Consider the following 27771-nt stretch of genomic DNA (forward strand, 5'->3'; position numbering starts at 1 on the left):
GAAGCGATTGCAGAACGGCAGGGTGTGGGGCTATTATACATTTGTGAGGTACACCTGGGATCTGAACCCCCACCTCCCAAGCCCCTCTGCAAAGTGAAACGGTTCTGCATTCCGCACAAATGCCCCAGCTTTATCTTGCTGGGCCATTTAGTGGCACATTAAACCCCAGGTCCCCTGTAGGAGCTGCATTAGCAAAGCTCTGTAACAAGCAGTTCCCAGGCTGGGCAAATGTTCCTACAAACAGCTAGTTTCCTCGGTTGTCTCATTCACTGGGCTAAAAGCTCAGGGGTTGGTGGTTGGCTGAGAGCCTTCCCCTGCCCAGGCTGTTCTGGTACTTTTCAATCTCACCATGAAGGCCTACCCGTCACCTTGTGCTGGGGCTAGGAACAGCAGTGTTACCAGTTCCCCAGGAGGAGTCGCCTGCAGGATTAAGTAGGAAGAGAACCCACATTGAGAAGGAACAAAGTTGCTTTTTAAAGCAACAATTAGTACCGGAACTGAAGCACAATGTGCAGGCCTTGATCACTGGGATTCAGGAGGAGGGGGGGTTCTTCTGTAGTAGGAAAACCTCCCTGAACAGAAATGGGACAGAAGCAAAACCAGCCTCGAGTGATACATTTTTTTGGGTTGAGAACCGCTGCTGTGTCCGTGATCTAATTTCACCCCCCACAACCCAGTGCCCCCATCCCCTTCACCAGGTATATTACAAGCAATACATCCATCACCACAAATGCCAGATCACCAACGATCCATAAAGTGCTTCCATCAGACAAACCACTGCTAAGCACCCCTGACTTGCAGCCTGGCTCCTTTGCCCACAACCAAAGCAGGGTGCTTAAAAACCCACAAACCCCCTCAGGTTGGGTTTGCAATGAACCAGGGGCTTTCAGCACTAGCATTAAAAATATAAAAATATGTATATATTGTACAGGCAAGAAGCATTCAGTATTGGTACACTAACATACAGCACAGCCTGCTACGCACACACGCTGCCCTCTGCTCGAGCACAACATCCCCGGCCCTTTGCCATTATAAACAAGGAAAATTAAGTACAACCATGTGTTTCAAACACACTAATGATGATGATGAGGCGGCTGCTGCCCACCCCCCAAAATAACAAGCTATTTAGTGTGGTGGGCTGGGGCACTGCCTTCCCCCACTGCAGCCAGAGGCAGATATTCCAGGAGGAGCTAATCGCCTTGGATGGTTAAGTCCAGCACAGGGAAGGGGTTTTCCCCTCCGGACCAGGTGCAGTGTGAGGCGATCCTGTCTTGTACAGCCCGCCTTCCATGCAGGGGCTCCTGGAGGAGGTGACCCGCAGAGGCAGCTCTGGCTTCCCTGGGGCTTTCCCAAGCAGGCCAGGTAACAGTCTGGTTTCGTGGCTTACACACCTTCCTTGGCTGCTGGTCCTGTCCCAGGGCTGGGTGCCACCCCGCCGCAGGAGAGGCTGCTGGTTCTCCCCTGGTGCTGCAGAGCGAGGTCCGTTGAAAGCTGCTGTGTGCAGCGCTTGGCAGGAGAGTTGGGAGCCAGAGCAGGTTCGGCCCTTTCCCATGATTTGCAGCCCAGGCAGAGATGAGGGGAATGGATGGTTTGCCCTGCCCCCACCTTTCCCCAATCCACTTCCCAGGGCCAAAGAGATTGAAAAGTGGAGGAACATTGTACCCCTCCCCCATTCCTTCCCTGACCCCAGCAGGGGCTGCCAGAGCTGCCCCCTTAGCGGCATTTCTCTTGGGGAGCGCAGGGAAGTAGCCGTTCCCTAGGAGCTGCAGGATGGGTTGGCGACTTATCCCTAGCTCGACTGGTCTAAGCTGCAAGCCCTGGAGCAGAGACCCCCCTTGCAGCCTGAGGCGCCCAGACGTCACTCCACCAGCCTGCAGCGAGCGGCCCGTCTCCCGCCCAGGCATGGACAGCTGGCCTGGAGAGAATGCTTCTCGGCCCACCTAGGCAGACCCCGGCACTCATACCTGGGACGGCTGTCCTGCTCCCCGTACGACAGCATGGGATTGTGGTGGCTGCATACAGTGCTTAATCTGTGCCGGGACTTGCCAGGGGTCGGCAGTTCAGAGCCCCGGCACCTCTGGGTTTGTCGGGTCAGTTCTGAAAGTTAAAAAATTGCTTGAGCCTCGGCACCTCTTTCATTACCACTGGCTGCACACTACAGCCTTCAACCCCCCTGTGAGGAAGGGGCTGGCCCAAGTGGGGCCCCCAGAGCCGGGTCAGTGAGGAGCAGAAGAGATGCAGGAGCCAGTTGGGGGAAGATCCGTTCTCTCTGCTCCCGCTTCACCATGGCCAAGGGCCCTTGAGATGCAAGCGGTCGAGTCCAGCTCATGTAGGCAGCCCCCGGGGATGGGATGAGGGCGGGTGGGGTGGGGAGAAGGGGGCTGCAACAAACAGGACAGCGACACGCGCACACAGCACTGGATGGCATGGACCCTCCTGAATGCCATTGTGTGTCTGTCGCAGTGATGCCTGGCGGGGGAAAGGGGAGCTGGGTGGTTAGGCTGACTCGCTGCTAGAGGCCAGGCTCACCGCAGTTCCTGGGCTCTAGCTGAGAGGCCCAGTCCCTCCCGATGTGGGAGTGAAGGTGCTATTGGGTAGGCCTTTCCAGTTCAGAGATCTGAAAGGGGCACCTCCCAAGAGAGGAGGCCCAAAGCTTGACCCGCCGGCATTGTACATTAGTGGCTGCCTGGGGAGGAATATCCCCTGGATTTTAAATGGCTATTTTAGAATCTACCACTGTTCACAATGTTTGAAAACCCAAACTATTGAAATGTAATGACCATGGTTTATGTAGGCCCTACACAAAAACAATGTTTTGGGCTCCCTCTGCTGGCTTTGCAGCAGCAGCGGCTAACAAGCAATGCTCAGACCTGGGCTGATCCCTCCACGGACTCTGGGGGTGCGTCTACACTCGGTTGTAAACTCGGGTCTGGGGACCTGGGCTGTGCACTTGATGTTTCCACGCTGCGCTGTAAACCTGGGCTGACAGCTGCTGCACCCGCCTCTCCCAGCCGTGCTCCCGGGTCCTTGCCGCACGACACTGACTCGGGCCTGAGGCTCTGAGCCATGTCCACACTGCAATGTAACAGGGCTTGGACCCGAGCCTCCATAGGGCTCAGACCCACCCCCAGCAGGGTCCTGAGTGCTGGCTGACCTGAGTCAGACGGGTTTGTGTGTGGACGGAAGTGGGGCTTGGGCTCAAACATGAGTCAGAGCCCGGGCTTAGAGTGTGGCATAGGCGTACCCTGGAGCACAAGGGCTGCGGTTTGGCGAGGCCGTATCCCGAACAGGGAGAGGGAGCGAGTCCACGTTGGCCAGAGACCAAAGGGGTTTGATTCCCAGGCTCTCCAGGGCTGCTGCACGCAGAGGGGAGTTAAACAGCGAGCAAGCTTCAATGTACTCCACGGTGACCTTATAAACCTGCCGACAGGCCCAGCGTCCTGGCCTGCTGCTGAGTCTCACCCGTTGCTCCGGCGCCCACTCCCAGGGCAGAGCCAGGGCAGGGGAAGAACAGACCCGGCTCTGGCCTGGGGCAATGGCTGGCGCTGTTTCCAGCCCCAGCCAAACTCTGTGGGCACAGGAGCCTGTGCCGATGAGCTCAGCTCACGCTCTCCCTCCCTGCCTCCCCCCGCCGGCTGCTCCCTCGCGCCAGCAGAGCGGGTGTCACTTGAGCAAGGATATGTCGTCGGCGAAGTCGTTGTGGTCCCGCCGCAGGCAGCGGAAGCAGCGCCACTGGAAGACCATGAGGCACAGCGGCAGCATGAAGAGGGCACAGATGGCCGCCATGACGTAGGCGATGGTCATCAGGGTGGACTCGTCCGTCTGCGGGATGTTGTAACCGCAGTCCTCCATGTTGGGGTGCACGTAGGGCCCCTCCACTGCCGCCGTCCGGAACTCGTCATGCACTGCGGACAGGACCCCCAGTTCAGTGCACCAGTGATGGGCGGCTGGCGCGGGGGCCGTGGCTACGCTTTGCTCAGCAGAGGGCAGCGCTGGCACTTTCAGTTGCCCTGGTCGCCAGGAGGGAGACCAGGACTACCCTGTATGCACAGGCCTGACGGTTCAGAGACAGCATCGGAGTGGCACGAGTGGGCCCCGCGAGCCCCCCAGCTCGGCCCTGGCCTGGTGGGGCCCCGGAGCTGCCGTATGAAGGATGAGGACAGCTGCAGAGCTCCATGGGCTGCACCAACTGGGAGCAACTATCATTCTTGTCCCCTGCCCCCTCTAACCACATGGACCCACTGCTCAGCTGGGCGGATGCGTCTGCCCCACTGGGACCAGCACTGCCCCCTTCCTTCCTGCAACCAGGAGAGGGGAAGCTGGGTGACTCGGGGGGGCTGCCGTGTCCCCCTCTCCTGCAGCCATCCCCCTGCTTGCAGGACACCAGAATGAGCCAGGACCTCGGCCCTGTGGAGACGCTACCACCCGCCCCGAATGCCCTGCCAGTCCCTGGCCCTCCCCCTGTGCTGCACGCCCCGCCCCTCACCGTGGCAGGTGCTGACGGCAAAGCCGATCCGCTTGTGGGCGCGGTCGAAGACCACGTAGAAGCCTTCCATGATGACGGCGCCCATGACGGTGCCTGTGGAGGACTGGGAGATGGCGAACTTGTAGCAGTCGTCCTGGGATGTGGCCACGTCCTCAACGGGGCGCAGGTATTGCTGGAAGGAGACCAGGGGATGGGTGTTATCAGAGCCCCTGGGGGGCAGGGCGCAGAGAGCTCCAGCCTACAGCTGCGTTCTGAGGAGCAGCCACCTCCCTAGAGCCCCAGCTCACTGGCCCGGGACTCGTGGCTTTACCACTCTGAGTCCAGGGCAGCCCCCTTCACTCAGCAACGCCCAAGCCAGCCTGAGAAGGGGCGGGAGAAGCGTGCACATGCAGGGCTGGTGTTGGAGAGGGGCCCACACGAGCTGGATTTCAAATTGCCCCCCCGCCCAAATGTTTGGGGTGCTGGGCTCCCAAGTTCTGGCTCAGCCCGTTATGGAGAGAGGGGCCAGCTCTGAGTTGGGAGCCCCCCGGCCTCCCAAATAAAATCCATGGCGTTTGGTGCTGGCCCATGTCTAAGGGCTGCTGCTCCTGTGGACCCCCAGGGACTGAGCTCTGCGGCTCCTTCCCGCTCACACGCTCCCCGAGTGCTGCCTGTGAGCGCCCAGCCCTGGCCTCGCTCGCCCGCCCCGCCGGGGACCCACCTGGGGTAAGATGGTGATCCGGAAGGACTGGTTCGTCGCCTCGCCCATCAGGTAGAGCGATATGACTGGGAAGATGTGCCAGGGGGTGGTGCCGACTTGCCAGCAAACCAGCTGCTCCCCCAGCCAGAAGCCATCCGGGAACTTCTCCGTCTGCCCCGGGGGGAAGGAGAGAGACCGTGAGACTGTGCTGGTGCTCAGTGACTCGGGCTAGACGATGTCAGTGCAGGGTGTCCGTGGGGGGACCCTTCCCTCCAGGGCGGAGCTGATGATGGGGGTGGGGTGTTGTCATGCTAGAGACTCTTTTAGCTGAGGCACGAAAGGAAGGCCCTGCCGGTCTGTGCTCTGTGTCATGGCGCTCTCCCCAAGGCAGGGCTGCGTGCCCACAGCCTCCGAGCCGCAGGTCAGCTCACATTGTAAGTGTCCCACCTCCCGAAGTTTCCTTGCAGTTTCAAACGGAAACAGCATTCTTCACTTCCTGTCCTAGCCAGCTGCCACCTTTTACCCCAGAGGGGGCTGCCTTTCAGTGTTGGGCGAAGTGATCCCTGAATATAGTCTGCTAAGCATTCTGTGAGAGCCGGGTCACAGTGGCTTGGTCTCTGGGGCCCTCAGCATTCACCAGGGACCTGGCTGGGGATGGGAGGGGCTAGGGTTTGTCAGAGAGCGATACTGACCGAAGACACCGTTTTGATGGATTTCACCGCAGTCTCAAACACCTTCTTTGGCAGCCGGAGGTTGGTGGTCCCGCTGTCCACGATGCTCTTGTCGTAATTATACTGTGGGGGCGACACGGCGAATGAGGCACCAGCCCCTGCTTCTCTCCTTCTCCGTGGGCCCACCGAGGCAGCACCCGCCCTGCTCCCCACTTAGCTGCGCCAGACAGGAGGCTGCCAACAGACTTCAACGACTGTTCCTGAGGGAGGCGGGGTCAAAGCCCCGGGCTTGGGCTGATACCAGCTGAGCAGGTCGCCTCCCGCTGCCGCGCCGCCTGCTCTCCCCCAGCGTCACTGACAGTCCCAGCAGAACTTCGCTGGCTGCGTGGAGCCTGCCAAAGGCAGCCGGGGAGGCAAAGTACGGGGCGTGTCTGGCTGCAGAGCTCAGCGGGCAGCTCCCCGGCAGTCCCTGGGCACAGGGGATTTGTCACATGTACTAATCCAGGGCCAGGCGTGTGTGCTGGCTGTGGGACCGGGACTGGCGCATGCACCTGGAGAAGCATTTATCTCCCTGCTCCGGACGAGGAACGGGCCTGCACCAAACAACTCGCCCTGTTCACTGTCCGCGTCGTGCTGCTCTGGGCGAGGGGCCCCTGCGCCGCCTCCAACCTCCCTCCCTCTCCTGGGCACAATGGGCCTCAGTGTGTAGGGCCAGGGGGTGCCCCCATGCGCCCCACAGGTCTGCACCCACGTGGTGTGCGAGCTCTAAGCCCAGCCTCCCTGGCCTCCATCCCTGCTGTGCTGATACGTTGGCCCCGTCAGTGCCAGGGAAGGGCTGAGAGGCAGGGTGTGCCGGGGGCTGGGGGAACAGTCCCCACTATTTCTCTCTCTGCGCCTCCCACAGGCGTGTGGCCCTCGCTCGTGCAGCCACGGACGGGTGGCCTCCCACCCCCGTCACCTCCTTGCAGTCCATCTTCAGGTCCTGCCCATTGATCTCCATCTTAACGATGATGACCTCGTAGTACCACTCCTTGCGGATGGGCGTGTACCAGATGCTGCCAATGTGGAGGGAGTGGTCCACGCCCCCGATGATCTGCAGCAGGGAGAGAGGGGTGAGCCGCCGTCAGCCCCGGGAGCGGGGCACAACCGCAGGGGCTTGTGGACAGGAGCGCTGCCAGCTTTTCTGCCGCCCTAGGCGGCGGAAGGTCCCGCCCTGAAATGCCGCCCCTCACAGAGGCGGCGGAAGGTCCCGCCGCTGAAATACCGCCGCGGTCGCCGCCCCCCAAATTGTAGTGCCCTAGGCGACCACCTAGGTCGCCTAATGGGTTGCGCCGACCCTGCTTGTGGAAAAGGAAATGGGGAACCAGCGAGAACGCTGACTCTGGAACCAGTCCCCGAGGGTGGGTGGGGCGCTCCCTGCCTTGCGACTCCCTGGCATTGCTGCGGCCAGCGCCTGGCACCACCCCGAGCCCAGGGTCCCAGCGCTGAGCTGAGCCCGTGCACTCACCATGCTGCCCCCGACCGACGCCAGGGCCTCGGACTCGTTGGGAGAGAAGCCGGCCCCGCAGAGCTGCAGGGAGAAGATGTTGGGCACCCGGGTCTGCTTCACCAGCGAGTTGAAGAAGGGCTCCAGGGTGTCGTCAGGCTGATGGGGGAGACAGAACCGCAGAGCTATGAGCAGCCGGGAGAGACGGGGCAGCTGGGAGTGCTCCTCGGGGACCCCGCGGAGGCCTGGCTCCATTCCCTTGCACTTGCTACAGAGAGACCTGGTGTTGGGCTCCAGGTGGCCGACCTGTTTCTGAAAGCCAGAGCCAGCTCCCCCAGGGACTGTGTGTGGGTGACAGCAGAGCTAAGAGGAGAGGGGATTTGCCCGCTCCAGCAAGGCATGCCACTGGCAGGGCAAGGAGCAGCCGGGAATTTAGGTCTGGCTGATGGCAGACTGGAAATATCAACCGGCTGAGATAGCCTCATCCCCAGTCTCTAGAGCAGCGAGTCCTGGGTCACTGATACAGCCAGGCCTGGAGGGCAGGACATGGGTTCTGGTCCCAGTGCTGCTACAGCCTCGGGCAAACTGCAGTCTCTCTCTGTGCCTCAGTTTCCCCTTATTTAAGATGGGGGCAGCACTAGGTGGCTGCCTTGTGGGAGGGCTGGAGAAAGGCAGGGTGTTATTGCTCTCCTCTTTGCAGGGCTGGTTTTGGGGTGCATTGATAAAGCCAGTAGCTGAGTGGCATGGGGCTGGGTTTGGGGTGCAGTGATAGAACCAATAGCCAAGCGCTGTGGGGCTGGGTATGGGGAGCAGTGACGGAGCCGGTGGCCGAGGGGCTAGGTTTGGGGGGCAGTGACGGAGGCGGTGGCCGAGGGGCTGGGTTTGGGGGCCAGTGACGGAGCTGGTGGCCGAGGGGCTGGGTATGGGGTGCAATGTTTGAGCCGGTAGCCGAGGGGCTGGGTTTAGGGGGCAGTGACAGAGCCGGTGGCCAAGGGGCTGGGTTTGGGGGGCAGTGACAGAGCTGGTAGCCGAGGGGCTGGGTTTGAAGAGCATTGACAGAGCTGCTGGCCGAGGGGCTGGGTTTGGGGCGTAGTGACGGAGCTGGTGGCTGAGGGGCCAAGGGGCTGGGTTTGGGGCGTAGTGACGGAGCCGGTGGCCGAGGGGCCAGGTATGGGGAGCAATGATAGAGCCGGTGGCCGAGGGGCTGGGTTTGGGGCGCAGTGACGGAGCCGGTGGCCGAGGGGCTGGGTTTGGGGTGCAGTGACAGAGCTGGTGGCCGAGGGGCTGGATATGGGTTTGGGGAGCATTAACAGAGCCGGTGGCCGAGGGGCTGGGTTTGGGGGGCAGTGACAGAGCCGGTGGCCAAGGGGCTGGGTTTGGGGGGCAGTGATGGAGCCGGTGGCTGAGGGGCCGGAGGGCTGGGTTTGGGGGGCAGTGACGGAGCCGGTGGCCGAGGGGCTGGGTTTGGGGGGCAGTGACGGAGCCGGTGGCCGAGGGGCTGGGTTTGGGGGGCAGTGCCAGAGCTGGTGGCCGAGGGGCTGGATATGGGTTTGGAGAGCATTAACAGAGCCGGTGGCTGAGGGGCCGGGTTTGGGGGGCAGTGACGGAGCCGGTGGCCGAGGGGCTGGGTTTGGAGAGCATTAACAGAGCCGGTGGCCGAGGGGCTGGGTTTGGGGGGCAGTGACGGAGCCGGTGGCCGAGGGGCTGGGTTTGGAGAGCATTAACAGAGCTGGTGGCCGAGGGGCTGGATATGGGTTTGGGGAGCATTAACAGAGCCAGTGGCTGAGGGGCCGGGTTTGGGGTGCAGTGCCGGAGCCGGTGGCCGAGGGGCTGGGTTTGGGGGGCAGTGCCAGCGCTGGTGGCCGAGGGGCTGGATATGGGTTTGGGGAGCATTAACAGAGCCAGTGGCTGAGGGGCCGGGTTTGGGGTGCAGTGCCGGAGCCGGTGGCCGAGGGGCTGGGTTTGGGGGGCAGTGCCAGCGCTGGTGGCCGAGGGGCTGGATATGGGTTTGGAGAGCATTAACAGAGCCGGTGGCTGAGGGGCCGGGTTTGGGGTGCAGTGCCGGAGCCGGTGGCCGAGGGGCTGGGTTTGGGGGGCAGTGCCAGCGCTGGTGGCCGAGGGGCTGGATATGGGTTTGGAGAGCATTAACAGAGCCGGTGGCTGAGGGGCTGGGTTTGGGGGGCAGTGACAGAGCCGGTGGCCAAGGGGCTGGGTTTGGGGGGCAGTGATGGAGCCGGTGGCTGAGGGGCCGGAGGGCTGGGTTTGGGGGGCAGTGACGGAGCCGGTGGCCGAGGGGCTGGGTTTGGGGGGCAGTGACAGAGCCGGTGGCCAAGGGGCTGGGTTTGGGGGGCAGTGATGGAGCCGGTGGCTGAGGGGCCGGAGGGCTGGGTTTGGGGGGCAGTGACGGAGCCGGTGGCCGAGGGGCTGGGTTTGGGGGGCAGTGACGGAGCCGGTGGCCGAGGGGCTGGGTTTGGGGGGCAGTGCCAGAGCTGGTGGCCGAGGGGCTGGATATGGGTTTGGGGAGCATTAACAGAGCCGGTGGCCGAGGGGCTGGGTTTGGGGGGCAGTACCAGAGCTGGTGGCTGAGGGGCTGCGTATGGGTTTGGGGAGCATTAACAGAGCCAGTGGCTGTGGGGCAGAGTTTGAGGTGCTGGATGTGCTCCGGTACACAGCAGCTGCCTGGCCTCTCCTAGGCCTTGCGGTGCTGAACCCCATCCAGGCTGGCGGTGCCGCGCTTACCCGGGCGATTTCGGCATAGGCCAGCCCCAGAATCCCTTCCCAGTTTGACCCGTTGATGAAGAATTTGTCGGACTCTGTGATGGCAGCGATGTTGGCGCGGACGGTGACGTTTGGGCCGTGGGGGATGGTGACCAAGTCTGTCCCCAGTTCACCTTCCCATTTGCCCTGGGTGTATGGCACGTAGACCCCTTTCCGCAAGTCCCGGTAGGTGCTGGACCTGCAACGAACGCCAAAGACAGGAGCAAGCCGTCAGGCTAGTTCTACTGGAGCATGGGAGGAGCTGGGGCCAGGGTCATGGGAGCACAATGGGCCCAGCCAAGGGGAGGGCGACGAACAAGCCCAGACATTGTGCCCAGTGGCTCAGAGGCCGGGCAGTGTTGTAATGTGCCGGGGGGGGGGCTCCTCTGCCCCCCTCAGCACAGAAAGGGGCCATTGAGTCCCACCCCAGCACAGACGCTGCCGTCATGGAGGCCGACCGGCACCTGGCCTTGTCGGCCCTGAGCCCGGGCCGGCGCCGTGCCTGGCACTGCCAGCCTTAGGATTTGAGGGCCAGAGCAGGAGCCCCGGCACGTACAGTGCGCAGGAGGGGGCCGCTCTGCGCCCGGCTGCCAGGGAGAGGCCTGCACAGGCCCCCTCCGGTTCCCCACCAGGCCGGCAGCTGCCTGGGGCATCCCAGCGATGGAGCACGCAGGAGCCAGCCATGCGGCTGGCCTGGGGAGCGATTCCTGGGCCCGGCAGAGGCCCCCAGACGCTCTCCCAGAAGCAGTCTCAAGGGTGGCTCCCCATGTCCAGGGCCTCTACGTCGCTCCAGACTCCCCATCTGCAAGGTGAGGACAGACACGTCCCTTGGACCGCCCTCTGCCTGGTCTAGCTAGAGAGCTGGCTGGCTGAGCCGGGACACTCTCCCGAGGAGCCTGTGCGGTGCCCAGTGTCGAGGTCCTGCTGCGAGCTGGGACCCTGAGGTTCTGCAAATAATGACACCAACGGGCTGCGGTGATGGGTGGAGCGGGAGGAGCAGCGGCAGACGAAGAAGGGGGTCTGACGACAGAGAACAGCAATAAACACAGTGTTCCAGGCAGGAGGCCAGATTCCGGTCAGTCAGCCGGAGTGGCTCTGCTGCAGTGGATGGGCTTACTGCATGTTTATACTGGCTAGGGTTACCATACGTCCGGTTTTCCCCGGACATGTCCGGCTTTTTGGTAATCAAACCCCCGTCCGGGGGGAATTACCAAAAAGCCGAACATGTCCGGGAAAATGCCGGCCGGGCACTTCCCCTCCCGGGCTCCAGCTGCTCTGCTCCGGCGGCGCAGGGTCCGGAGGCAAGGGGGCTGCCCGAAGCCGGAGCGCTCGGGCAGCTCGGCTCTTAAACAGAGCCGAAGAGTCAGGGGAGGAGCACAGCAGCCGGAGCCCGGGAGGGGAAGTGCCCGGCTGGGGGCGCAGGGTCCGGAGGCAAGGGGGCTGCCCGAAGCCCGAGCGCTACCGGCTTCATGGTTTGCCGGGCAGCCTCCAGACCCTGCGCCCCCGGCTGGGCGCTTCCCCTCCCGGGCTCCAGCTGCGCTGGGGAAGCGCCGGCCGGGGGCGCAGGGTCTGGGGGCTGCCCGGCAAACCGTGAAGCCGGTTTTCGCGTGTCTGGGAGGGAGGAGGGGGAGTTAGGGCAGGGACTTTGGGGAAGGGGCGGGGAAGGGGCGGAGTTGGGTGGGGAAGGGACGGAGTTAGGGCGGGGCTGGGGGGTGGGAAAGGGGTGGGGCCAGGGCCCCGTGGAGTGTCCTCTTTTTTTATTTTTTGAGTATGGTAACCCTAATACTGGCGTCCCTGGGCGTTGGTGCATGCAGGCCAGTGACCCCTCAGACCAGCCTCAGAGCTGGAGCTCGCTCTGTCCGTGCTGTGTGGAGCGATGGTTCATCTCATTACTCCATGGGAGCACTCTGCGGGCCCCGGAGCGGGCCCAGTGACTAAACCTGGCCATTGCTGCCAGCACCTGCCCTAGCCTCGTGCGCCGGCTCCTTTCCTGCCCGTAATTCCTCTCCCTGGAGGGGAACCGCCAGGGCTCTGCGAGTGCTAGCGGGGGGCCACGGGGCAGCCTCACCTCAAGCAGCTCTTGGGGCTGAGCACAGAACCGCCACCCTGCCCGAGGGGGGAGCTCAGCGAACCCCCAGTGGGTTCCACGCCAGAGAGAGCCGGCCCCTCGGGAGCCTCCTGGGCCTGCCCTCTCCAAAGTGGGATAACCAGCCGACCTGAGCAGCGGGTGCAGGGAGGGAGCATTCCTGGGGGCTGTGGTCTGAGGGCAATGGCTGCTGTCAGCTCAGGGCGTGATTCCGTGAGAAGCGGCTTCCACAGGCTACCAGGCCAGGGGCCCGGAGCGGCAGATGGGGCGCGGGGAGGGGGTGGAGAGGGGCACCGCGATCTCTGCTTGGGCTGCTTTGGCCAGCACCTCCCTTCTCAGCAGCCCCCTCAGCATCTAGCTACGTCCGGGGCCCTGGGCCCAGCAGGGAGCCCCCGGCACTGCCACAGCTGGGGATGCTGGCTCAGAGCAGGGCCCCCTCCCCAAGAGGGGAAAGAGCAAAGTGGGGGTCCCATGGGAGTCGCTTTTTGGGGCCAGGGCGGTTGGTGCCCCATGGCTGAGCCACCAGGGGGGGTGACTGGGCTTCCCCAGTGCAGCGCCGCGCTCTGCCCCGCCAGCCTCTAGCACGCCGGCCATACTCACAGCTGTCGCTGGTAGTACCTCCGCAGGAAGGCGTGCGCCGCTGCCCCCACGGCAAAGTTACTGCTCCCCGTGTCCACCAGAATGTTCAGCTGGGGAAGGAGAGGGGGGAGCCACGTTACTTAGGAGCAGGAAACGTCAGTGCTAGTACCGCCCCACCCCTGCCTGGCTCCGTGGGGTAGCCAGCCCCTGCCATGGCCTGGCCTCTGGTGCGCTCTGGGCTGTTAACGCCTTAGCTTTTAACGTTTGCATTTATCCATGGGGGGGGAGAGTGGCAGTGCCCAGATTTCCTCTGCCCACACCCTGTGCCCCAGGGGCCTCCCCGGTGCCCAGTCCTGAGTCCCCTAGCTCCAAAGCCAGCTGGGAACGGCCCTTGCTGTCACTATTCCCAGGGAAGCCTCAGACTTCAGCTCTCCAGCCCCACTCCCTCCGCGGCTGTCTGCGATCAGCCTCTGCAAGCGGGGGGGAAGGGGGGGGTTGCTGCGGCAGGACACCCGACTCCTGCCACCTTGCAGGAACCAGCCCACTCAGCAGCATGGCTGGGCACTGCGGAGGTATCCACTTCCCTGCGGGGCAGGGCGGGAGAGCCAGGACTGCACCAAGGGCTCCGCATTACTCCGGCGGGACACCCTGGGGGGCGCCAGGCATGGTGCAGCCAAGCTCCAGGGGCTTAAACCGGAGCCCAGGGAATGGCTGGCTGCATCAGACCAGGGGTCATCCAGCTCAGGGCCTGCTCTGCCAGTGGCCAGCCCCGGCAGCTGCACAGGGAATTCCCCCTCTAGGACACTTCTGGGACTCCAGGCCCCCCGGGAAGGGTCCCTACCTGGGAATCGCTCCCAGCCACCCCCACCCTGTAACTCCTGCCCGGGCCCCCTTCGGGGCATTGGGTCCAGCGCTGACGTGGAAGGAAGAGTCCAGCCCAGTGAACCAGTGTCCCCACCCATGCCCGGCAGTGCCAAGGACTGGCTCAGCTTGACCCCAAGGTGCCGGGCAGGAGGGTAGATGGGCATTCAGAGGCACAAGAGCAAAGGCCGAGCAAACCCCTTCAGTCACCCAAGTGAGGAGGGTGTTCCCTGAACGCCCCCCAGTCCCACACTCCCAGGGGAGCAACGGCAGAGCAGGGCGAGCGGAACAGAGGGAAGGAGACCAGCTCCAGGCCCTGGTGACATATCCTGCTCAGACTCCTTCCCATCAATTTGCACAAAGGGATCTGGCTGCTGCCCCTAAACTCCAGGCAGACCCTTGCCCCTTTGCAGGCTCAGCCCGTGCAATGGGGCAGGGGGAGACGCTCGGTTCCACTGGGTATCGTTCTACTCCAGAGCCTCTGCCTGCTGATCTGCCAAGACTGCCTTGTCTGACAGCCCCCAGAGGGGCTTCTGCTCTTCATCTGCAGAGCCAGAGGGCACTTGCGCTAATCAGAAATTCACTCCGGCTGCAGCGGGGAGAGCTGTCCCAATGAAGCTCTGACACCAGGGTCTCAGCACTGCACCTCCCAGAGCAGGCTTTTCCTATTGCACCACTGCCTCAGCGCACGGCTAGCTCAATGCCGTGCGACGCGCCACTGCCTCAGCGCGCTGCTAGCTCAATGCCGTGCGACGCGCCACTGCCTCAGCGCGCTGCTAGCTCAATGCCACGCGACGCACCACTGCCTCAGCACGCTGCTAGCTCAATGCCGTGCAACAAACCACTGCCTCAACGCGCTGCTAGCTCCATGCCGTGCAACAAACCACTGCCTCAGCACGCTGCTAGCTCAATGCCATGCGACGCACCACTGCCTCAGCGCGCTGCTAGCTCAATGCCGTGCAACAAACCACTGCCTCAGCACGCTGCTAGCTCAATGCCGTGCGACAAACCACTGCCTCAGCACGCTGCTAGCTCAATGCCGTGCGACAAACCACTGCCTCAGCACGCTGCTAGCTCAATGCCGTGCGACAAACCACTGCCTCAACGCGCTGCTAGCTCAATGCCGTGCGATGCGCCACTGCCTCAGCGCGTTGCTAGCTCAATGCCGTGCGACAAACCACTGCCTCAGCACACTGCTAGCTCAATGCCGTGCGACAAACCACTGCCTCAGCGCGCTGCTAGCTCAATGCCACGCGACGCACCACTGCCTCAGCACGCTGCTAGCTCAATGCCACGCGACGCACCACTGCCTCAGCACGTTGCTAGCTCAATGCCACGCGACGCACCACTGCCTCAGCACGTTGCTAGCTCAATGCCGTGCAACAAACCACTGCCTCAGCACGCTGCTAGCTCAATGCCATGCGACGCACCACTGCCTCAGCGCGCTGCTAGCTCAATGCCGTGCAACAAACCACTGCCTCAGCACGCTGCTAGCTCAATGCCGTGCGACAAACCACTGCCTCAGCACGCTGCTAGCTCAATGCCGTGCGACAAACCACTGCCTCAACGCGCTGCTAGCTCAATGCCGTGCGATGCGCCACTGCCTCAGCGCGTTGCTAGCTCAATGCCGTGCGACAAACCACTGCCTCAGCACACTGCTAGCTCAATGCCGTGCGACAAACCACTGCCTCAGCGCGCTGCTAGCTCAATGCCGTGCGATGCGCCACTGCCTCAGCGCGCTGCTAGCTCAATGCCGTGCGACAAACCACTGCCTCAGCACGCTGCTAGCTCAATGCCGTGCGACAAACCACTGCCTCAGCACGCTGCTAGTTCAAGGCCGTGCGACAAACCACTGCCTCAGCACGCTGCTAGCTCAATGCCGTGCGACAAACCACTGCCTCAGCGCGCTGCTAGCTCAATGCCGTGCAACAAACCACTGCCTCAGTGCGCTGCTAGCTCAATGCTGTGCGATGCGCCACTGCCTCAGCGCGCTGCTAGCTCAATGCCGTGCAACAAACCACTGCCTCAGCGCGCTGCTAGCTCAATGCCACGCGACGCACCACTGCCTCAGCGCGCTGCTAGCTCAATGCCGTGCAACAAACCACTGCCTCAGCACGCTGCTAGCTCGATGCCACGCGACGCACCACTGCCTCAGCGCGCTGCTAGCTCGATGCCGTGCAACAAACCACTGCCTCAGCACGCTGCTAGCTCAATGCCGTGCAACAAACCACTGCCTCAGCACGCTGCTAGCTCAATGCCGTGCGACAAACCACTGCCTCAACGCGCTGCTAGCTCAATGCCGTGCGATGCGCCACTGCCTCAGCGCGCTGCTAGCTCAATGCCGTGCGACAAACCACTGCCTCAGCACGCTGCTAGCTCAATGCCGTGCGACAAACCACTGCCTCAGCGCGCTGCTAGCTCAATGCCGTGCGATGCGCCACTGCCTCAGCGCGCTGCTAGCTCAATGCCGTGCGACAAACCACTGCCTCAGCGCGCTGCTAGCTCAATGCCGTGCGACAAACCACTGCCTCAGCACGCTGCTAGCTCAATGCCGTGCGACAAACCACTGCCTCAGCGCGCTGCTAGCTCAATGCCGTGCAACAAACCACTGCCTCAGTGCGCTGCTAGCTCAATGCCGTGCGATGCGCCACTGCCTCAGCGCGCTGCTAGCTCAATGCCGTGCGACAAACCACTGCCTCAGCGCGCTGCTAGCTCAATGCCGTGCGAGAAACCACTGCCTCAACGTGCTGCTAGCTCAATGCCATGCGACACGCCACTGCCTCAGCGCGCTGCTAGCTCAATGCCGTGCGACAAACCACTGCCTCAGCGCGCTGCTAGCTCAATGCCACGCGATGCGCCACTGCCTCAGCGCGCTGCTAGCTCAATGCCGTGCAACAAACCACTGCCTCAGCACGCTGCTAGCTCAATGCCGTGCAACAAACCACTGCCTCAGCACGCTGCTAGCTCAATGCCGTGCAACAAACCACTGCCTCAGCGCGCTGCTGGCTCAATGCCGTGCGACGCGCCACTGCCTCAGCGCGCTGCTGGCTCAATGCCGTGCAACAAACCACTGCCTCAGTGCGCTGCTAGCTCAATGCCGTGCGATGCGCCACTGCCTCAGCGCGCTGCTAGCTCAATGCCGTGCGACAAACCACTGCCTCAGCGCGCTGCTAGCTCAATGCCGTGCGAGAAACCACTGCCTCAACGTGCTGCTAGCTCAATGCCATGCGACACGCCACTGCCTCAGCGCGCTGCTAGCTCAATGCCGTGCGACAAACCACTGCCTCAGCGCGCTGCTAGCTCAATGCCACGCGATGCGCCACTGCCTCAGCGCGCTGCTAGCTCAATGCCGTGCAACAAACCACTGCCTCAGCACGCTGCTAGCTCAATGCCGTGCAACAAACCACTGCCTCAGCACGCTGCTAGCTCAATGCCGTGCAACAAACCACTGCCTCAGCGCGCTGCTGGCTCAATGCCGTGCGACGCGCCACTGCCTCAGCGCGCTGCTTGCTCAATGCCGTGCAACAAACCACTGCCTCAGCACGCTGCTAGCTCAATGCCGTGCAACAAACCACTGCCTCAGCACGCTGCTAGCTCAATGCCGTGCGACAAACCACTGCCTCAGCACGCTGCTAGCTCAATGCCGTGCGACAAACCACTGCCTCAGCGCGCTGCTAGCTCAATGCCGTGCGACGCGCCACTGCCTCAGCGCGCTGCTAGCTCGATGCCGTGCGACGCGCCACTGCCTCAGCGCGCTGCTAGCTCGATGCCGTGCGACGCGCCACTGCCTCAGTGCGCTGCTAGCTCGATGCCGTGCGACGCGCCACTGCCTCAGTGCGCTGCTGGCTCGATGCCGTGCGACGCGCCACTGCCTCAGCGCGCTGCTAGCTCAATGCCGTGCGACGCGCCACTGCCTCAGTGCGCTGCTGGCTCAATGCTGTGCGACGCGCCACTGCCTCAGCGCGCTGCTTGCTCAATGCCGTGCAACAAACCACTGCCTCAGCACGCTGCTAGCTCAATGCCGTGCAACAAACCACTGCCTCAGCGCGCTGCTGGCTCAATGCCGTGCGACGCGCCACTGCCTCAGCGCGCTGCTTGCTCAATGCCGTGCAACAAACCACTGCCTCAGCACGCTGCTAGCTCAATGCCGTGCGACAAACCACTGCCTCAGCACGCTGCTAGCTCAATGCCGTGCGACAAACCACTGCCTCAGCACGCTGCTAGCTCAATGCCGTGCGACAAACCACTGCCTCAGCGCGCTGCTAGCTCAATGCCGTGCGATGCGCCACTGCCTCAGCGCGCTGCTAGCTCGATGCCGTGCGACGCGCCACTGCCTCAGCGCGCTGCTGGCTCAATGCCGTGCGACGCGCCACTGCCTCAGCGCGCTGCTAGCTCGATGCCGTGCGACGCGCCACTGCCTCAGTGCGCTGCTGGCTCGATGCCGTGCGACGCGCCACTGCCTCAGCGCGCTGCTAGCTCAATGCCGTGCGACGCGCCACTGCCTCAGTGCGCTGCTGGCTCAATGCTGTGCGACGCGCCACTGCCTCAGCGCGCTGCTTGCTCAATGCCGTGCAACAAACCACTGCCTCAGCACGCTGCTAGCTCAATGCCGTGCAACAAACCACTGCCTCAGCGCGCTGCTGGCTCAATGCCGTGCGACGCGCCACTGCCTCAGCGCGCTGCTGGCTCAATGCCGTGCGACGCGCCACTGCCTCAGCGCGCTGCTTGCTCAATGCCGTGCAACAAACCACTGCCTCAGCACGCTGCTAGCTCAATGCCGTGCGACAAACCACTGCCTCAGCACGCTGCTAGCTCAATGCCGTGCGACAAACCACTGCCTCAGCGCGCTGCTAGCTCAATGCCGTGCGATGCGCCACTGCCTCAGCGCGCTGCTAGCTCGATGCCGTGCGACGCGCCACTGCCTCAGCGCGCTGCTGGCTCAATGCCGTGCGACGCGCCACTGCCTCAGCGCGCTGCTAGCTCAATGCCGTGCGACGCGCCACTGCCTCAGTGCGCTGCTGGCTCAATGCCGTGCGACGCGCCACTGCCTCAGCGCGCTGCTTGCTCAATGCCGTGCGACGCGCCACTGCCTCAGCGCGCTGCTTGCTCAATGCCGTGCAACAAACCACTGCCTCAGCGCGCTGCTAGCTCAATGCCATGCGACACGCCACTGCCATGCGACACGCCACTGCCTCAGCGCGCTGCTAGCTCAATGGCATGCAACAAACCACTGCCTCAGCGCGCTGCTGGCTCAATGCCGTGCAACGCGCCACTGCCTCAGCGCGCTGCTAGCTCAATGGCATGCAAGAAACCACTGCCTCAGCGCGCTGCTAGCCCAATGCCGTGCGACGCACCACTGCCTCAGCGCGCTGCTAGCTCAATGCCGTGCGACGCGCCACTGCCTCAGCGCGCTGCTAGCTCAATGGCATGCAACAAACCACTGCCTCAGCGCACTGCTAGCTCAATGGGGTGCGACGCACCACTGCCTCAGCACGCTGCTAGCCGAATGCCGTGCGACGCACCACTGCCTCAGTGCAGCACCGTGTACTGCTGTTGCAGTGCCAGGCTGTCTCAGTGCAGTGCTGTTTCACAGTTAGGTTAATTGCTTGCTTGGCTCATTGATGAATTCTTTGTGAGCTATTGTTTGGGTGAGGAAGGGCCTCTGCTTGGAACAGTCACAGAGCAGCGAGATGTTTCTCCTTTGCCTTATGTTCCTGCATTGACCCCTCCTCCTTGCAGAAACAAATCCATTTCCATGTCAGTGGCCTCTGACACAAGCCTGCGCTCTGCTCCCTGAGGGGTCCCTGTTCACATGCTCTGTGATACCATGACAGCAGCCTCCTCGCAGCTCCCAAAACACGTCCTCAGCCTAACCTGGGAAAACACACCCGGCTCCAGCATCAGCTTTCCCCAGCCATCAGAGGCACAAAAGAACCCCCACCTCGCCCACCCTTCTGCCCCTGAAGCCCTGGGGGGCGGGGGCAGAGAGCAGCCACCTCTGCTCAGGTGGGACCCACGGCAAGTGCCAGCAACCTGCTGGGTCTTCCTGTGAGCAGCGAGACCCACCCAGAGGGAGTTAACGCCTCACTCATTTTCACTCCCTGCAAAGTACTGAGGCTTTAACATGTCATTAGCCGGAGGGGGCATCGCATGGCCTTCCCCTACACCAGGACTCCTCTGCCCCTCCGTCTGGCCCTTTAGGCCCCTGCTAGCCAGGCCGTACGCCTCACACAGCTCTGCCAATGTCCCACAATCCTGCTCCACCCCTCATTATCTCCTTTAGAAACTGCCCTTGTGCCACAACTGTGTCCTAGATCGGTGTTACTCTGTGGGGTGGCTAAAAGCAGGGCGGGGGGCACTGCTCACACCACCCAGCGACGTGTTTCACAGGGTGGAGCTGTACAGCAGCCTAATGCACCCTCCAGACGAGCCCCCCTCGGGTGTGTGTCAGTCAAAGGTTTAAGAGCACCCAGAGATACTGTCAGCAGCTGGATCGCAACTGATACAGCAACACCTGCGCTAAGAACCCCATCTTCACTAGGCAACCCGGCGTCTGCAGGCCCCACCTCTAAGCCCCTCTGCACGGCTTCCAGTGCCTTTCTGTTTGATCGTTAATTAAAGGCCATCTGTGTTAGGCAACTGATCCCTTTTTGCTGGTCCCGTGGGTGGTCACTTAAGAGAGGTCTCGCTGGACCAATACCCCGCTAAACAGGCAACATATGGCAGCAGGGAGAGAGGATCAGCCCAGCAAGGCGAACGGTTCACATCCTGAGACCTTACCCCATCCGCACAAGAGCAGTGACCGAGGCGGGGCCCTGGGGAGCACACAGGTAAAAGCTGCAGGGTATCTGGGACCTGTGTCCTGGTAACAGGGTAAAGGCTTTGGACGGCCCAGGTGCTGTCAGACAGGCTGGGACCGGGCTTACACCGTCATTCACATCTGGGCCCAGTGCGCATGAAATGGCATTTCATGTGGCGTAAACGACTGCACGAGGTGCAGGGCAGGAGGATCAGGCCCCTGCGAACTCGGGTTTGGGGGTTTCACGGGAATAGCACCTCTCTCCCAGAGACTCCACCCAGGCATTGCTCTGGACTGGGACGTGGGAGCCAGCAGCGCCTAGCCAGGTGTGTCGGAGAGGCCTCTCCACTCCGGAATTCATCCCCGGCGCCCTTGGTTTGACGGAGCCCCCGTCTATGGAACTCCCGGGTTCCCTGCAGACGCATCTCTGCTCCGGAGGGCGAGAGGTTGGGGAGGGGCCCATGGGTGGCTGGGAGTGGTCACGTGTTGACATTGCCACAATATGCAATGGGCTCTAAAGTCTGACTTGTTGCTGAGCCTACAGCCGGGCAGGTCTGAATGGCGGAAACGGGGAATCCTAGTGGAATGAAATACATTATTGAGAGTGACTCACTGGGGAGGTGCTGCACAGACCCATAATTACAGCACAATTGACAGGGCATAAAAATCTAGTGTCCAGAGACATGAAACCTAATGAGGGAGACAGGGCCAACCAGGAAGGGATGGGGGAGGGCGGGAGGTGATGGGAAGGCAGCAGAACTTGGACAAGAAACAGCCTTCCCAATGGAAATGCCTCCAGGCTGATTCTTGGGGAGCAAGTTCCACCCCCTGGGGGCTGCCAGGGACCCCATCAAGGCACGTGATGCCCAAGCACAGTCAGATGCCAGGCTGGGCTCTAGGAGGCATTCTGGATGCAGCCAGGGCCTGAGGACAAAGCTCACCACAGGCGGCGTTAGTGAGGGATATCAGTGCTTAATGGCTCTGAAAAAGCCAGGGGTCTATCATCATCTGGGAGCAGCAGCTTTGATAAGAAAGTGCTTAGAGTGCACCCATCGGTAACCCGGCTTGCTTATCAAATATAGTGTGCTGGTCTGCAACCCCCCAGCATTGCTCGACAGGCTCAGCCAGTGAGTGCGTCCTGCACTCTTTGAGGTCGAGACACGGGCTGACATGTCCCACGATGTGAGCGGGCCAAGGGGCTTGAGGCTAGCCGCTAGCCAGCCCCTGTTTGGAGCTGGAGCCCCTTTAAGAACAGGAGTTGGGCCTGAGAGGGGATGATCAGACCCAGCTGGGAAGGGGGACAGGTGATCTCTATAGAGTCTGAAAGAGCCTAGCTCAAGGGAGAGGCTACAGGAAGTTGGGAGGTGGCTGGGGAAGCTGATGTTGAACTGATTTAGTGTGTTCAAAGAAGAAGCTGGGTCTGAAGGAAGGGCCTGAGCAGACCTTGGGCTTGGTGCTAGTCCTTCCTGGGCTGGGGAAAGTCTCCAGCAGCCCTACACAGGGGCGTGTGTATTCATGTGCAAATTGGGGGCAGCCCCAGGCTGCTGGTGAGTGGCCAGTGGGACCCCGAGGGTGGGCGAAGGTCAGAACCCCGGGCTCCACTGGCTGTGCAGGAGCTCTGCGCTCTGCAGGCCTTTCCGGTGGCCAGGCCGAAGGAGCCTCACCTACGTCGGCCAGGAAGAGGGGGCAGCAGGGAGCTGAAGAGCCAGTCTGCCTGGACAGGGCTGTGCACACAAATGGGCCTGGCTGCTGAGTGAAGGTGAGTTACAGATCGGTGCTGGACACAGTCCGTGTGTCCCATGCCTGGAGCTGTGGCACACGTAGCCCTGGGCGGCTGGGCCCGTTAACAGGCAGATTCTTAGCCGGGCTGTACTTGGCAGTGCTGTCCGGGCTTCTGAAATTAACCAGGGCAGAAGCTGATTTGACCCTGATCCTATGTGGGGCTTAGCTCCCACTGTGGGTGCTGAGTGCTCTGAGTCTGCAGGATTGGGCCCTTCCTCTTTAAGCAGGGATTTTCCTCTTTTGTTTTTTAATTTGACTTAAGTTGCACTGCTTCATTCTCCACTCACATCTGAGTGAGCATGAAATCATTTTTTAAAACTAGATTATTTAGAAATAATTTTCTCCCTCTCCTTCTTCCACTGTAGGAAGTAGTTTCCTAGAGTATGGGGGAAACTGAGGAAAGACCTGGTGTTTCCTCTGTAACTCTTTTCCCCACAGTCACTCCTTCCATTTTCTCCCCTGGACATTCCCCTCCTTGCGTCCATCCTTCCTGCCCAGAAACAGGAAGTCTTGGCAGAGCTGAGTCTGTGCACCCCCCAGTCCGTGTGTGACAGGCTGGAACAACTTGGATCCTGGGTGGAGCGGCACGGGGGGGGAAGCAGTGACACGCCCTCCCCAGTGGGTTACATTTGCTTTCTGCGTATGCCTGTGTGAGGCACCCAAGTACGTGGTCAGATTTTTGCGCTGGTTGGGTGCTGAGCACTTCTGCCATCTGGCCCCTCTAGGTGCCTAAATGGGTGCTGAGCGCTTTGGCGAATCTGCCTCATGCGTGGGGGGGAGTGCTGGGGCAGCTGGCCCTGAGCTCTTCCTGCACTCAGGGCTGGCCATGCTGAGGAGTCATCCAGTGAGAAGGCTACTGATATCAGAGCATGGGGGCCTCAGCCATCACAAGAGAGGCCCACTCAGAACATGGGCTGGGCCAGTCAGTGCCTAAAGCTGTACTGTATTACAAGGGCTGATCCTGCATTGTGCCGTGGGGCTGCAAGGTGGCGTGCACAAGGCTGTATTGTGTTTTCAGAGGGCTCCTAGGCACTATGGCAAGGCAAATAATAATATGACAGGGGTAGGAAAGGCACGCCAGATGCAGGGGTGTGGCATGCGTTTGGAGGGTGTCGCAGGGAGGGGAGCTCTTTACAGTTATAACTGGCTCATTAGCCATTCGAAATAGCTGCTCTGTATGGGGTGGCTGGAGCTGCACAGCCAGGCCACCAGCAGGGAATTGGATGGGTGTGTAGGGCAGCCACTGGCTTGGGGAAACTTTCACTTTCCACATGTGCATCTATCCCAGGCCCAGCTCTGCCCAGCCCCAGACTGCTCTACGGTATTCTTGGTACAGCCCCCTCCATTGTTTGTACCCACAATGCATGTATGTGCACTGTCACGTGCTACATGGGATACTGGTTTGCAGCTCCCAGTGGGCAAGTGACCACATCTTATAACTGGTACTCATGGGCTGTCTCTGCAGTAGGCCAAGGGCTGAATGGACTGCATTAGTAGGAGCATTGCCAGCAGATCGAGGGAAGTGATTATTTCCCTCTATTTGGCACTGGTGAGGCCAGGAGCGCCGCCAGCTTTTCTGCTGCCCCAGGCGGCGGAAGGTCCCGCCCCAAAATGCCGCCCCCCCACAGAGGCGGCGGAAGGTTCCGCCGCCGAAATACCACTGCGGTTGCCGCCCCCCAAATTGTAGCGCCCTAGGCAACCGCCTAGGTCGCCTAATGGGTTGCGCCGGCCCTGGGTGAGGCCACATCTGGAGTACTGTCCAGCTTTTGTCCCACTACAGAAAGGATGTGGACAAATTGAAGAGAGTCCAGCAGAGGGCAATGAAAATGATCAGGGGGCTGGGGGCACATGACTTACAAGGAGAGGCTGAGGGAACTGGGCTTGTTTAGTCTGCAAAAGAGAAGAGTGAGGGGGGATTTGATAGCTGCTTTCAACTACCTGAGGGGGGTTCCAAAGAGGATGGAGCTCGGCTGTTCTCTGTGGTGGCAGATGACAGAACAAGGAGTAATGGTCTCAAGTTGCAGTGGGGGAGGTTTAGGTTGGATATTAGGAAACACTATTTCACTAGGAGGGTGGTGAAGCACTGGAATGGGTTCCCTAGGGAGGTGGTGGAATCTCCTTCCTTAGAGGTTTTTAAGGCCCGGCTTGACAAAGCCCTGGCTGGGATGATTGTTGGGGTTGGTCCTGCTTTGAGCAGGGGGTTGGACTAGATGACCTCCTGAGGTCCCTTCCAACCCTGAGATTCTATGATTCTATGACTGCAGGGACTGGACCATGCTCCTATCCCTGAGGCAGCCTCTCTGGCCCATAACTGGGGCAAGCTAGCAGGGGGCAACTTGCCTTGCAGCTGCCCACACGTTTTCTGGAGCCAGCCAGAGGACTCCGGTCCTCAGGGCTTCCTGTGTAGCATCTCCCACCAGCCCCTTGGACATGGACCATGTTGGAAGGGACTGTGCTGAGCTCCTTGCCCAATGGACACCCAACTCGCAGAGAAGTCAGCAGGAATCCAGCACCCACTAAGGGGCAAGCACTGGGCCTAAAGAACAATCCATGTGCCTTGGGACACCCCTGTGAGCATCCCCAGGTTCCCCCTGTGCTTGCCAGCCACCTGGATGCTGATAGCTGTGAGCATCACAGCCCTGAGGAGGGTGTGGAGCTACACCAGGCCATGCAGGGCCAAGGAAACCCTGCTTCTTACTAGATCATTTAATCAGAGAGGGGCTGGCTTGTTGCAAACCCCAGCTCTTTTAGTTAGCTAATATGCTCCTAGCACAGCAAGTGCAGGTCACTGGCTCAAGTCTCATGCTGCATGTGAATGTGAGCTACTCAGGAGCTCAAACCAAAACAAACCCTGGAAGGTTTGACCAGTCAGGAATTGCATCCCCAATCCAAGCAGATAATAAACATGCTTAATGTGCTGTCATGCACACGCTGCTTGCTGTGTGCTTCCGTGGAGATCTCCTCTGGAAGCTCAGACTCCACACACCCACTCTCACATCTGTAACCACATGCATGCTATGCACACATGTATACATACTACTCTCACATGCACACAGATTACACAGTCACCTCCTCCCCATGCACTTCATTAGCACCTGATTCTGCATGACTGCAGTCAATAGGAGCTTTACTGTTGATTTCAGCGGGTGCAGAAGCAGGCTCGTATTGTGTACACACAAGATACAATCCCACACATATCTACATGCACACACACCTGTGCGCACCCATATATATATATATACACACACACACACACAGCCTCCCTCTATTTTTTAATCATTCCCTGAACTGCACCCCACTTTCATTTATAAATGGCTGAAAACAATGAAGAAAACGCTGGCGAAGTGCCAGGCTGGTCACTCGCACAAGGCTCTGTTTTCAGTAGAACAATGCTGCCATTTCTAAATCTTCCTTCTGATGGGTGCGCAGCGGTGGTGACATTCTCAAAATAAATACTTGTTGGTTTAAAATAGATCTGTATTTCTCCAGGGGAGATTGTATCCCTATGCCCTTCCCCTTCCCTAGTCCCCCTCCTTCTCATGCATTTCTGCATTCCATAGGAATCCAAAATGAAGTTGCTAAGGCATCAGAAAACAATTGCAACCCCTGAATATTGCTGCTGTGCACAAGTAATGCAAGTTCCTTACTTGCGGGCTGGGTCAACCTAAGCACAACGGTGTCAGCTAAGGACAGAGGCTGGCTTGGAGCTTTGCATTTCAGTGCTGTGGGGTTATCACTACGATACTGTAGGGTTGAAGGATCCATTTGGGGCCAAGTCTTGCAGCCCTGGGCTCTGACATCCTGGGAGTCTGCCCTAAAGAGAGGCTGAATTCATCTTTGTGCTGCACTTCCTTGGGTTTGAATATTAGTAAAACACGTTCAACAACAACAACCATCATCCAGATGCCCAAAATAGCCAGCCATGAAACACAGGAATCAACAGAACTGAAGGCCTATTCTGTGACTATATAGGGAGAGTATTTACCAAAAGACACCTCATTTGTACATCACAGAACGTAATTGCCACACACAGTCCTACATCCTGGAGTGTTTCATTTGCAAACACCTATGGAGAGCAGTTTATAAAATGCTATTTCTACACCCGGCCCTTGCCTTTTGTGTCTGAAATGGGTATCTGTAATGCCTCGTGCAGGCACACGGATAATGGCTCTGTACTCTGGCCACAAAATTCCCTTGAGTGAAGTTGTATTTCTCACTCTCTGGCAGTCAGAGTCGTCGCTTTCTAAAATTGCTATTTTTTCCTGCTCAAAGACTGTTTAGATTCTCTCTTGACCAGTGTGTGGTCTCTCTGGAGCACAGTCACACAGTACCTGGGTGAGAGAGACACACACACACACACACACGTCTCAACTTCTGTGAAGTCGGGGCTTGGTCTCAGCTTCGCAAACCTGCCCAATAACCCGTGGCCAGGGAATGTGGATAGCACGCCTTACCTTTTGTGGGGGGCTTCCTAGAGTCATCTCCACATAGTAGCCCTGTCCAGATTTTCCTCTCAAGTTATCTATCATATTCATAAAACTGCTTCTTTGTCTGGAATCCTCCTGCTCCTCCTCAGCTGAGCGCTGCATCCTGTGGGCCTGTTGCAAGGTCCCCATCCCATTCCTCAGAGGCACCCGGATCCCCAGATGTGGCTGGCTGGCTCGCACCATGCCAGACCCCAGCCACAGCAGCAACCAGGGCAACATGTGAGCCATTTGGGTGAAAGCCCTGCCCAGCCCTTCCCCTGAATTTGCTGTTCCTGAGGTGATGGTGCTGTTGCTGTCGTTCTTCAAGGAAATCCGTCCCTTTGCACAGACAAATGCATAAGGACCAGGTAAAAGTTTTACTCAGATAACCAAATGCTCCTTCCTAGCAAGCCAGCAGTCACCAGTAGCATCTTTGGGGCAGAGAGAATTCCAGGTTGAAAATCTATCTAGACTGGTAAATCTAAAGCAATAACCATCAAGCATCTAGGAGAGGAGAGAGGAGATTCAATGCAAATAAGAACCTGGAAGCAGGAGTCATGCTGGGATTTTTTTTTCCTTCTTCTTTTGGTTAGCTGAAGCATGGGAAAATCAGGCAATCTGGTCAATTTCCAGGCTCTAGAGACAGCATTTGTCAGTCCACCATAATCTCTTCACTCTGCAATCAAGATTTGGAGGCGGAAAGACTTGTGGCTGCCGCTGTCAAAGCCAAAGGTTTTTTTCCCCCCAAAGATCTCTGGGAAGTGTAGTTTTCCACTTTTGCTTCCCGGTCAGGTAACGGCTAAGGCTGGTTTTGATGCCCTTTGGTGAAAAGAAAAGTCTCTCTACTATCTGGACTGAATGGTCACAATTCTGGCTTTGTAGCCTCTGAATTCCAAGAGAAAGAGAAGGAAAAACCTTCAAGAACTCTTTCCCATATAAATTTCACCTAACAGGGGCAGCTGAAGAAAGCTGTATAAGAAAATGAAGTTGCTGTTTGCTTGTTTTAAAGTATAAAGTTTATTTGTAACATGAATATGTGTGCACCTTCAAGAGGGTTATGAGTATGCGTGCTGAGGGATAGAGGAAGGTTGCTCGTCATAAGAAGCAAGGCTGATTTCA

General features: G+C 60.1%; 1 protein-coding gene across 4 annotated transcripts; it reads right to left on the minus strand.

Moving 5' to 3' along the window:
* Positions 1–3663: 3663 nt before the first annotated feature.
* Positions 3664–26901, minus strand: BACE1 (beta-secretase 1). 4 transcript variants are annotated; one of them, XM_065417129.1, is made up of 9 exons: positions 26641–26901; positions 12766–12854; positions 10194–10278; positions 7344–7406; positions 6795–6929; positions 5858–5959; positions 5187–5336; positions 4487–4658; positions 3664–3905 (listed from the first exon to the last, which is right to left on the minus strand). In XM_065417129.1, the coding sequence occupies exons 1-9, from the start codon at positions 26899–26901 to the stop codon at positions 3664–3666; spliced, it is 1299 nt and encodes a 432-aa protein (XP_065273201.1). The 4 variants fall into 4 exon arrangements, with proteins under 4 accessions (XP_065273201.1, XP_065273200.1, XP_065273199.1 ...); XM_065417128.1 differs by having other exon boundaries at positions 7344–7481; XM_065417127.1 differs by having other exon boundaries at positions 10062–10278.
* Positions 26902–27771: the final 870 nt, after the last annotated feature.

The sequence above is a fragment of the Emys orbicularis genome, chromosome 15 (genome assembly GCF_028017835.1).
Source record: "Emys orbicularis isolate rEmyOrb1 chromosome 15, rEmyOrb1.hap1, whole genome shotgun sequence".
Lineage (NCBI taxonomy): Eukaryota > Metazoa > Chordata > Testudines > Emydidae > Emys > Emys orbicularis.